Source organism: Pelodiscus sinensis, chromosome 4 (assembly GCF_052426305.1).
Source record: "Pelodiscus sinensis isolate ZL-2025 chromosome 4, ASM5242630v1, whole genome shotgun sequence".
NCBI classification, from domain to species: domain Eukaryota; kingdom Metazoa; phylum Chordata; order Testudines; family Trionychidae; genus Pelodiscus; species Pelodiscus sinensis.
In genome coordinates, this window is record NC_143055.1 from 132,385,419 (window position 1) to 132,397,523 (window position 12,105).

General features: G+C 41.9%; 1 protein-coding gene across 5 annotated transcripts in view; it reads left to right on the forward strand.

Moving 5' to 3' along the window:
* The window catches only part of UBA6 (ubiquitin like modifier activating enzyme 6), a 51,354-nt gene that overhangs the window by 18,031 nt on the left and 21,218 nt on the right, over positions 1-12,105 (forward strand). For all 5 annotated transcript variants that reach the window (XM_075929267.2, XM_075929264.2, XM_075929265.2 and 2 more), the window contains 12 exons: positions 858-938; positions 1,522-1,644; positions 2,615-2,738; positions 3,434-3,537; positions 4,750-4,812; positions 5,960-6,036; positions 6,872-6,938; positions 8,830-8,973; positions 9,622-9,689; positions 10,005-10,083; positions 10,419-10,499; positions 11,053-11,130. In XM_075929267.2, coding sequence (XP_075785382.2) covers positions 858-938; positions 1,522-1,644; positions 2,615-2,738; positions 3,434-3,537; positions 4,750-4,812; positions 5,960-6,036; positions 6,872-6,938; positions 8,830-8,973; positions 9,622-9,689; positions 10,005-10,083; positions 10,419-10,499; positions 11,053-11,130 — 1,089 coding nt within the window. The remainder of the gene's footprint in view (positions 1-857; positions 939-1,521; positions 1,645-2,614; positions 2,739-3,433; positions 3,538-4,749; positions 4,813-5,959; positions 6,037-6,871; positions 6,939-8,829; positions 8,974-9,621; positions 9,690-10,004; positions 10,084-10,418; positions 10,500-11,052; positions 11,131-12,105) is intronic.

Genomic DNA, 12,105 nt, shown 5'->3' on the forward strand with positions numbered 1-12,105 from the left:
AAGCATGTTGGTGTGTTTGAAGCTTGGGCATGTGCCAACATCTGAAGTGTGTACAAGTCAGTTGCATTAGAACATATAAGATTGTGCACAATTTCTTTTTAAAAACATTAAGCCAATATTTGTTTGTATTTCCTAACTTTATAACTTTAACCATAAATGCTTGGATTATCATTGTTTTCTTTAAAACAGATAGTCCTTATGACTAGTACAAGCATTTAAATCAGGGGTGGGGAACTTAAAGCCTGGGGGCCGGATGTGGCCCCCCCGTCTTCCCTGGATCCAGCCCCTGAGGCTTGGGGCTCCCCTCCAGCAGTGGAGAGCCCACGCTGACACTCCAGGCCCCCCATGGTCCTCCAATGGGGCTGAAGCACACAAAATCTATTAGGCTGCCCCCCCCTCAGACTCTGGTGTGTGAAGGGAATATGGGGAGAGTCTTTTTCCTTCTCAGTCAGGGACCACATCAGGGAGGATTTGAGGGGGGCGTGTTTTTGTTTGGGTTTTTTTGCTTCTCACTTGTGTGCGGCCCCTGACCGATTTTTTTTTTCTGTGGGTCAGTGGCCCCCCGACCCAAAAAAGGTTCCCCACCCCCAATTTAAATTGTCCAAATTAGGCTTTGAACCTGACTACTCACAGCAGGGGTTATTACACTGTGCAGGAGGAATGAATTCTCCTTTGCAGTCGCTATTTGACATGAGACACTTTGGTAAGACTGTTGTTAGTGTAGAAGTACATCTGTTCAAATTGCGAGGGCACAACAGAAACTTTCTTACACCCTTTAAGATGTGTATCTTTTTTTTTTCCCCCCACGGGCTTTCAACAATACCTAGACATGACGTCTTATACGTTTTTCTCAACAGTGTGTCATACTGACTGAAACAAGGCTGTCGCTGCAGAAGAAGATTAATGATTTTTGTCACACTCAACACCCCCCTATTAAGGTGAGCTAAACGGTGATGGGTTTCTTGGTCCAGATCCTCTCTGTGTTGAGCCATGTGTGGAGGATTCTTCCTTCATCCTTCTCGTCACACGGAAGCGAGACAGGGAGAATGCAGCACGTTGCCTTCCACAGAACCCCTTTCCCTGGCCTATTTTGGGGAGACTATTTTGAGTGGCACAGTTCCCTGCGTAGATGTCCAAGTAGCTACATTATCTTTCTGGAGACACTCCGCAGCTTGATGGAAAGAGCTGCTGAAAAAGGAGTTTCAGCGCTTTAGAGTGAAGTGGTGAATCTAGGATTTGAGACGCATGAGCTCAGACCAAGTACAAGAGATGGTGACTGTCTTCTCTGTTAGTTTTGCTCGGTGCGGATGCCGTCTCTGGTCCTAGCTGCATGTGCTTGGTTAGAAAGATTGATGTGGGCCCAAACGCTGTCTTTCCGCACACTGTCTGTTAGATTCAATACAATGCACAAGGTGGAATTTATACGTCCATTAACAACATTTGATGGTATCTTTAAGTGATGAGAACACTTCTGTTGGGTGCACAGCTGAGAGTTATAACTAGTTTTCCCTTCTTTTATAGTTTATCAGTGCAGACGTGTATGGCATATGGTCACGTTTGTTTTGTGACTTTGGTGATGAATTTGAAGTGCTGGATACTACAGGAGAGGAGCCAAAGGAAATCTTCATTTCAAACATAACACAAGTAAGAGCAAGAAATCTTACTGCCATCATTTGACTTGGCTTTTTGTTTATTATGATTTATGTTTAACTTGATGTTGTCTGTGTGTAAAATGGCTCCTTTTGGAGGCTGCATCTGATCAGTTCCAGAATTTCAGGAATGGCTTAGGCATTAGTGGACAGAATTCTAATTTTGTGAAAACTGGAAGGGAGACGTAAGGATTGCTGTTTTCCAAGCTTTGTTTTTACAACCTGCTTGGAGTACAGTGGACAATGATGCTATATAGTGCAGCAGAGGTTCATACTAGCTCCTCGCTTACAGATGCTCCACTGGGAGCAGCAAAGATTTCCTGGAGATAGGTGAAGGAGGCAGAATACAGTGAGCTTGGTCAAGGAGAACTGGCCATGAGGTCTCTGTCATCTATTGAGGGTGGAATGGATCCATAGATCTCCTTCCATTGTCCATTAGATGAATGCCTTCCTGGATGGGAATTGGTACTTGCAGATTTAAAAGTGGTGTGGGTGATGTAAACCAGCTTCTTCAGGGAGTCTTTCTGGTGGGAATGCAGAACTGAAGAAATGAATTAGGAGTCTGCTGTGGAGCAGGGCAAAGCCCAGGGATTTGTTAAAATCATGTACTGTACTTCTATCCAGCGATCTCCAGTGTTTTTTTCCATCATCTGTTAGGGGATTGTGTTTTGATGAAGTCACATAAGTGGTAGCAGTTTGGGGTATATAATTCTGGAGTAAACCTCTGTTTTTAGGGAAAGGAAGGGATTCGTAGCCGGTGTCTTTCACAACCTGCTTTAAGACATGGCTCTCACTCTGTCGTCAGCCCTCTTTGCGGTTTGGCTTTAGTAACAAAGGTTTTAGCAGTAAGGTAACAAAGCCCTGCTCCTACCTCCTCTTCATGTTGAGTTGCTTCTGAGGTTACACTGTCAGGACCATTCCGCTGTTTTCTCCCTTGCTAACTTTGCGGTCGATTCCGTTTTCAGTCAAATCCTGGGATTGTCACTTGTCTTGAAAACCATCCTCACAAGCTTGAAACGGGACAGTTCTTAACCTTTCGGGAAGTGAACGGAATGTCTTGTTTAAATGGATCCACACAACAACTAACAGGTGGGCTTTCTATCTGCTGTTTTACTTGTGCAAAAAGAACACTTTTCATTGGACGATCTGAGAATTTTCCCTCGTTACAATGCCAGTAGGTTTGCAGCAGTATGCGTGCTGATACGCAGGTGCAGATCAGTACTGAATTACGGTGTGTCTTGTTTGTGGAGTGTAGACTTATCCCAAATGGAGTTCTGATTCATGAATTTTTGAAAAGGGCCTGGTTTTTGCTCTTAAGTGGGCCTGCTGCTTTGCAAATATTCCTGCCCAGTCGTCATGTTGTTTTGCGATGGTGCTGAGCTTGGTTGATGGTGCAAAACTGAGTATTGATTGGGTTAAGTTGTGTTGCTCTATATGTCCAGTCCCAGGAGAAACTAATACATGGTTCTATTATGACCAAATTAATAGAGTTTCTTGCACTTTGGTGTGTGTGTGTCTGTATAACAGATCGTTTTAAACTAATGCTTTAGGTCCATGCCCGGGAAAAGGCGTGAAATATTGAAAAATGGGTTACCTACACTGACCCCCATGCTATTGTAGCAGGGTTGAACTGTAGCAATTGCAACCTGAAAAGAAACAGCGAGAGAATAGAAGTATTAGCAGAAATTATGTACATTTCTGAGAAGTGGAATAACTGTATGTATCTAAGGTGCTTATTACAAGACTTTGTCACCAAAATAATGGCTAATCTTTCATCTTTCCAGTGGTGTCACCTTATTCCTTCAGCATTGGAGATACTTCAGATATGGAACCTTACTTACACGGAGGCATAGCTGTCCCAGTAAAGACACCCAAAATATTTTGCTTTGTAAGTGTTCTTTTGCTGCTGTATATTTTTCTTCTTAATGAAAGCGTGTTTATAAAAAAATGGAAAGAGAATTGAGTGTTTACGTATAGGTAACTATAAATAGCATGGATGGCTAGGTAACTTTTTGGCTCAGAAATATAGTAATTTCCTTATACAACTGCAGAGAAGCCTGAAAACTGCAATTGACATGGGTTATTCATCAGTCCAGGAGTGTTTGAAAAGCTTCTTTCTAACCCTAGCACAATGGAATGCTCTAGGACTGTCTCTTGGCTGGGGTGCTAGAGGTTACGCAATTCTCTCTGTGGCATACGGAGAGGACAGAACTGCGGGATTGCATTTCACATGTAAAGATGTATAGCATTTCCATTGATAAATGACTACATGCAGAATGGTGTTGTGACAAGCCCAAGTTACTAACTCATGTCTCTAAATGTTAATGCCTTGCCACTCCCCCACTCTTAAACCATTTGTTTAAGCTAGGTTCTACACCAATTTTGGCATATCTTAACTTCTCAACTGTTCTCTGCTTTTAGTGTTCCCCCTTCCATCATTAGGTGCACAGCGGGTGCTAAATGCACTGGCTTATCACCTCTGGAGACCTGAATTCAAATGTTGGGACTTGCCATAGTTGGCATTGGTCCTGCTTTTAGCAGGAGGTTGGATTAGATGACCTCCTGAGGTCTCTTCCAACCTAGTCTTTGATTCTATGATTCATTACTTCAACATGTTTGTTCCCAAACGATTTCAAGAGCTCCTAATGGACAACCAGAAACAGCAAAATGTGTGGGAGATCCATCTTGTAAGCTTCTACTTGATGATACGCACTTGCATGTATCTAGTCTATCCTTGGGCACCCAAAACCACTACACAACTGGCTGCTGTTGTTGAATCACCAGTAATGACCGGCAGCGGTCTTGCTGGGATACATATGGCCAATAGGATATCAAAAGTGGAAAAAATGTCAGTTGTAGGAAATTTTTGAGCAAAAGTAGTAATACATCCACTTGTGTAGCATTAGTGAAATGAAGAATAATAGAGATGGCAACACTGAAAAGAAGGACTGTGCAGCTTTCAGTGCTTCATGTGTGGTGCTAGAGATCAGTTGCTATTGGTTGCTTATTGTTTCATTGTTCCGTTTATTGCCCCACGGTAGAACAAGATTTGTATGATTTGTGTAAAACATTCTGTTCAGGAGATCTTGTTTTCTTCTAGGAACGGCTGGAGAAGCAGTTAACAAACCCAACCTACCTTCTTGCAGATTTTAGCAAACCTGAGGTAATTAGTATGTGGATTTTTTTTAAAGACTAAATTTCCCATAATTTTGCAATATGAAGTTGCTTATTAATCTAATTTTGTATTGGTTGAATGTGTATGTACTGGAAAGTATGGAATAGGAAGGCAAAGGGGGTCTCAGTGTGAACATAGTAATGTTACATGTATGTTTCGTTCTGTTGCTGTAAAAGCTCTTGACCCAAAATCCTGTTGAAGATTTTGTGGGAAAACGTTAAGAGCCAAATTCAGTAACCTGGTAAGAAGTCTCATTTTTCTAGTAAAACATAAGAACAAATTTAAAATATGAGAGTGCAGAGCTTACAGAGCATGGGTTTTAGTGATGGTTATGGGGCTGCTAAAGTTACTCTACAATTGAAATGTGGAATGTAAAAATAAATCTAATATAGAGGTACGCTATTTTGTGATTAGCTAGGGCTGCTAATCAATGGTTTCTGCCACTGGAAATCTGAATGCTCGCTGGTGGGAAATCTTGAATTCTTCTGTGAGTGTTTGCTCATGTCCAGTCCATATATTGGTGCCAGAAGTTTTCCCCTGTAGGGAAGCAGCTTTGGCGACCTCTGGAATGGCGCTTTCATGCCATGGTATAAGGGGTGCCACGGACTCTCCCCACCCTCAGTTCCTTGTTGCTACCAGTGAGAGTACATGGAACATTTGCTGCTCTCGCGTTGCTTATGCTTTGTTCAGACAGACTTTGTGAAGTTGTTGTAAATAATTAGTTTTAGTGTTAGTTCCTTAGCAGTATCTCCTAGGGCACATCTAGACTACGTTTTAATTTTGAAAGATGATATGCAAATTCTGCGGGAATTTGCATATCCTCTTTCGAAATTGAAACGTAGTCTAGACATGCCTCTAGAGTGCTCGGAGGTGCTGTGCTCTGTTTTGGGTGGCCCTACTGATACATTCTGAAAGGTTCCTCGTGCGTGGTACCAAGGTATTTTTTCCAGCAGGGTGACACCAGTGCACACTAGTTGCCTTTCAGAGCACGTCAGCAGGGGCTACCCAAGACAGGCAGAGCACAACGCTTCCGAGCACTTTACACCCCCACTGCTGCGCATTGTCACGGTGTGTTGATGAGCATTCAGCTGTTGATCAGTTCTGTGTAAATCAGACATCTCCTCTTTCTTAACAGGCACCTTTGCAAACTCACACTGCCATGCTTGCGCTGGACCAGTTCCAGGAAAACTTTGGTCGCATGCCGAATATTGGGTAATGTCATCTTACTGCTGTGTGTGTAGTTTATCTTCAGATGTTTCATTTGTTTAATGTCCAAATGTCAGACTGTCACAGGGGAATGTGATGGCTTATGGTACTGGTCAGGGACCTGGAGTTTTTCGTCTTGAGAGCGTAAGTTCAAATGAAGGCCAGTTGAGTGATGCTAGAAAGTAACAATCTAACGATTGCTTAATGGCACATCCATAATGAGTTTGGTCCTAGTCCACGGCACTCTCAAAACCCACCCAATAAGTGGGCCTATCTGGCACCTCTTCGTCTGTATCAGCCAGCGAGGCCAGGTGTCCAGCTACTTTTTCTGGCCGTCTGTGATTGTGGTTTCCCCCTGACAGAGCAGTGTTGAGGGAAACTTGCATTGCCACTGTGCAATACTGTAGCTCTTGCTTGGCTAAAAAGAGGATTTGAGTCTTCACCTTTCACTAACAATAACTTCATACCATTGGGTCTCTGCACACATACAAACATAAATAGCCTTTAGGAGCTTGGCATCCGGTATTGTTGTAAGTTTATGTTGTCAGGTATTATTTGCTTTCAGGTAGTATTCTAAGCTTATGTTGTCAGAGCTAAAATGCCAATATTTAAACCTTTTTTGTCGATATAGCCAGAAGACACACCTATTTTTGCAGTAAATAATATGCTCTTTAAACAGATTTTAAGATGTATTTTCAACACAATCACAGTTTAAAATCCAGACAAATGTCTTGAGTTTTCTTCCTAGCTTTTTGTATAGGGAACTGTTCTTTGGTCTGTATTCATGGGAAAAAATGCCTTACCATTAAGCTTTCACTACTGTTTTTTCCCTGGGCTTTAGATGCCTTCAGGATGCTGAGGAGATGTTGAAAATAGCAGTATCCATCAGTGAAACACTGGAAAGCAAAGTGAGTAGCTCGGAGCTAAGTAACAGTTACTCTACAGTGTTGGGTTGGTGGTTTTCATATGTATGCGATTAATGCTCTTATGAGCCTTACTATAGATCATTTTAATACATGTGCCACCTGCCTGGCTTTAGTTTCTAGCACTTGAACTGACTTTTGTTGGTATTCTGAGGATGTGCGAGTTGGCACAGCAAAGGGGACATATGCAGGATTGTTCTGGAGCTGCACTTTTATCCGGCTCCCCTTGTGCACGCGACAGCAGTTCGATTGCTTACGTTTTTCACTTCGGCAGGTTGGTGGGGAGGAGTTCTACAAAGAGGGAGCATATTGCCTTCAGCTAGGGATGTAAATCCCTAGTTTAAAAGTTAGTGGGTTAAATGATACCTTTTTAATTGTTTAACTGGTTAACAAAAGGCTGGTGCAGAGCAGCGGGGGTCCTGCGATGGGACTGTTCCAGGTAGGGGGCTCCTCCAGCGTGGCTGGCGTGGCCCTCTGGTTACCGGGTAAGCATGCCGGTAATTGGTTAACCGGTTAACCTTTTACATCCCTACCATCAACCTGAACACAATGGGCCAGATCTTCAGCTGGTGTAAAATGATATAACTCCATTGAGGAATAGGCCTAAATCTTGAGTGTGCGTCTTAAATGGCACAGTTACCTGGATGGTTACTTCTGTTGATCATTTCGGTGCTCTCTTAGAAGTTGTCCCTTCTATTTGAGAGTGATTTCTATACTTGGTTGAAATTAACATGGCTTTTTAAAAGGAATTTGGGGCCTGAAGTTCTGCTGCAGGGGAAAATACTCATCCGTTCCTCAGGGCAGGCGTGGCTTCCTACAGGCTGGAAATTCCCTGAAGTCTAATATGGAAACCAGGCTACGTGGCCCGCACATTTTGTGCGGTTCTGGGCAGTGTAAGATGTTTTCTAGAAACCTCTTCCCTCCCATCCTGCCAGCCATTTGCTTTGAACTGCATGTTTTGACCCATCTCCTGTTTGAGGATAGTGGTTTAAGACACACAGAGGGAGCTATTGCTTACATCTAAGATGGCTTTCCTTTTGGTAGCCTGGGTGGCTATTAGATGAACTGGCCTTGCCCCCAAGTTTCTCTTGGCCCTAGAATCCCCACGTGGTATTCCTGCAGGCCTCAAGGGGAACTTAGCGCAGAACAGCTGTTCCCCACCTTACTTATATCTGGTTTCCCCCCGCATTCACGAGCAGGCTAGGGCTCAGAATCAGGGCCTTCTTGGAGGGGCTGTTGAGTCTGAAAAAAATCTTAATCCAAGGTGTAGTTGACTATTGATTACAGCTGCAACTGGAGCAGAAAATAAAAGGAAAGCAAAGGCACTGGAGCAAAAGCTCTTGAGCAAATAAATCCAGATGTGACAAGTCCCCTTTTCAGATTCTCTGAGCTTTATACTTTTCAGACCCATGGAAAAGTTACCTCATTGCTCTATCCGGAGGCTTCCACTAGACTGCTCAAAATCACTTTTAGCTCCATGCTGTGCAGATTTCTCAGCTTTTGAAGATATCGGCCGAAAAACAACATCAGGAAGGAAAACAACATCATGCTAGATGCTGTCGTGACTAAGAGTGGCAGGCTTTCTTCTAGGATCGTAGGGCATTATTCCTTAGTTTGTGCGTGTCTTCCCCAAGAGGAAATACACATCTCTTGGCTCCATTGTCAGAAGAGTTAGATGATATTAAGCAGTGGTTGAGGAGACTTGAAGTGCTGTCGTATCTAGAAGTGGTGATTTGGGGTCAGGACTTACTGGCTGCTCCTATTTTGTACATAAAAGTACAAGACCCTGACTTACAGCACTGTCTTCCAAGCACAGAAAATTCTCAGTTTCTGGGAGAAATTTGTGAAATTGTTTTTGTTGTGGATTATCTTTCAGCCTCAGGTGAATGAAGACATAGTGAAATGGCTTTCTAGGACGGCTCAGGGATTTCTAGCTCCCCTTGCTGCAACAGTCGGTGGGGTTGCTAGCCAAGAAGTCTTGAAAGCAGTAACGGGAAAATTTTCTCCTTTGCAACAGTGGGTAAGGGTTTTTTCTCTGTTTCAATGTTTAGCTTTATTACTATACGGCAATGGGTATGAAGGTTGTGTCCACATGCTGAAACTGAAGACAAGCATAGACATTTATTGTTGTCGATATCCGTGTGAAGATATAATACATCATCTATGTGAACTTGAACTAGTCTAGATAAAAGGTCTGCCATGCCTGTTGGGACTGGCCTCAAGAATGCAGTTAGATTAAAAAAACACTTGGACTCGGAAGGTGCAGGTTGGAGTTCAGGCTGTGGGGTGGGGCTGTGGATGAGAGGTTTGGAGTGCAGGCTGCTTTCCGAAGGACAGGATAAGTGATGGAACTGTCATAGATCAGAAGAGGTTTCTGAATGCTATACCATTACCAGATTTTTCTCTGGCATAAATATTTAGTTTCAAGTTTGTTATAAACTTTTAGTAGCTAGGAAAAATAAATTCCAAGTGAATTATGTTGTTTAATCGTTTGACAGCAGAGATTTAGCTTTTATCTTTCATAATTAATTCTCCTAATTTCCATGGCGGTATATTGGACTCAGAAAGCGTGCATGTCTAATTGTTTTCTTCTAAATCAAATTAATATGTAAATACCTAAGCAGTCTTTAAGTTGATTTCCATGTGATAAGCTTTTTCTCCCCTTTAGCTGTATATTGATGCATTAGACATTGCTGTATCTCTTGACAAGACCAGTTGCGAAGAATTCCTCCCAAGGTAAAGCTGAAATTTTCTACATATAATAGTGTTTTATGTTCCGAGTCACTTGAGGGTGTGCAATCCCAATTTTTAAGATTTTAACTAGTAAAACTTCAGTACATACTTCAAAAACCCCGCAGTTAATCTGTTAAGGGGAAATTATTCTTATATGGGCATATCTTATTTTTAACACGCAACAGTATGAGTCATGGGAACCTTTCACCTTATTATCTTAGATAATATTGAAGCACAATGCATGCCATTTATCATGTAGGTTAGTATCATTGTTGCCCATTTACTGTTTGCTTTCTTCGTCTGAATATGTCTGCACAGGGGTGATAAATACGATGCCTTGAGGATTTGCATTGGAGAGTCACTATGCCAAAAGCTGCATAAACTGAATGTTTTCTTGGTAAGTTTGGCTTATGACATGAAGTTGTATTACGTGCCATAAAGAATATCTGCCCTCCCCCTTTCTTTTGGCCATTTCACCTTGGGTTTACATGGTCGGAGCATTCCTTCCGAGTGAGATTGTCATGTCAGGTCTTATGGTGTCTCTGGTCACTAAAGCCCTAGATCGTTTAGGACTTTCATAGTGAAACATCTGAATTTTGCATTCCACATGGATGTTCACTGTAATGCAGAGACATTTCCAGCTAATCTTATGTTGTGAAGAAGTCCCCTGCTATTTTTTGAAGTGACAGGAATGAATGGTGGTTTTGCTCACTTCCTGTGTATTTTCTTTAGGTTGGGTGTGGAGCAATAGGCTGTGAAATGTTAAAAAATTTTGCACTTCTTGGTGTTGGCACTGCCCAAGACAAAGGCATGGTAAGTTGTATGCCCCCACTGGCTTCTCATTACATATGGAAATAATAACACAAGACAGGGCATTCAGCCTTACTGTAAATATTGGCATGCTTTGCATATATTCAAGACTATGAGATGAAAGTGACGATGGAATATAGAGAAGTGAGCTTGTCGCTTTTCCCTCTTTAAAAGAGGATTGTTTGTAATGAAAACCAGTTTAAACACCAACTTGCAGATGCATATTTTAAATAAAAATTGCATCCTAATGTAGTGTGGTTAAGGAGTTAGGCTTGTTTTGGGTCAAGTTCCCAGGCAGGAGGAAAAGAGTTAGGTATATATTGGGATATTCCTGTATAATTTGGAGGTGTACCTGATGAGCAGCCCTCTGGTGTAACAGTTTGATTTAAAATCTAAGACCTGTTAAAATAGATTATTGTAACAGTTTTAATGGCTCTGGTACCATTTGGCAGGGTTATTTCGCCTTGGAAACAGCAGATTTTTACAAAATGAGCAATGCTGAATAGCTCATGTAATTTATCATTTCAGCTGTTCTTTCTTCCCCTTCTTGCTGCAGGTCACAATTACAGATCCAGATTTGATAGAGAAATCCAACTTGAACAGGCAGTTTCTTTTTCGACCCCGACATATACAGGTAGACTTTCTTTTTGCATCGGAGTGTCTCTTACTCAGAGTATGTGCTGCTGCTTTTACCCACTGTGAGAACTTAGCTTGAGTATGTTTTTGTCTGTATTGCCAGAAATGGAGTCCTTGAGAAGACTGTGAGGGGTGGGGCAAATGGACTTTAGCCATAATAAATCTGATATTTAGACTAATAATTCTATGAATAGCAGTTTAATGGATTCAAAGGGACTGATTCTCCACTCGTATACACCACTGTCACTCCACTGACTGCAGTGAAGTTTTTCCTGCTTTACCTAGCTGTGAATGAAGAATCTGAACCAAGGCCTTTTCAGGCCATTGAAAGTGGTGCCAATTACGAATATGCATGCAGCAAACATCTTCCATCAGGCTGCTGTCCATTGACAACTAAAATATCAGAATTACTTACTGAAAAGTGTGGTGAAGCAGGATAAAAAGTAATCCAATAGCAGAAATATTGTTGAGCAGAATTGCTGATCAACTGTAAGGTTGTTTTAAACACTTTATCCCAGACTTTCTGAAATATTGGTATGGAGACCATGGAGCTATGCAACTAGATGTTTTAAGTTGCAGTTCACAAGAGTCAAATCTACTTGCTTGCTTGTGTGCACCCTTGTATATAAACATATGCCCTCTGAACAATTCTGTTTTCATTCAATAATTAAATATTTTGAAAAAGGCACATAATCAATCATTGGGCTGCACAAAGCAGTAGTTCCTTTTGAAAGCTCATAAAAGGAGAAAAAGGGTCAACTTTGCATTGTAACCTGCAGTAATCTCAGTCTTTGGAAGAAAAATGGAGGGGAGCCAATTTCATAGCTCAGCGACCTTTCTCTAAGGTCCGCATTTAGATGTAGCTGTTGCTAGCAAATTGGAGAAGAAATGGATTCTTGTATGGCTAGAACCTAAACGTATATAGGGCTTTGCAGGCCAATGTCAGCATTGGATTGCACTTATTTCTCGGAGC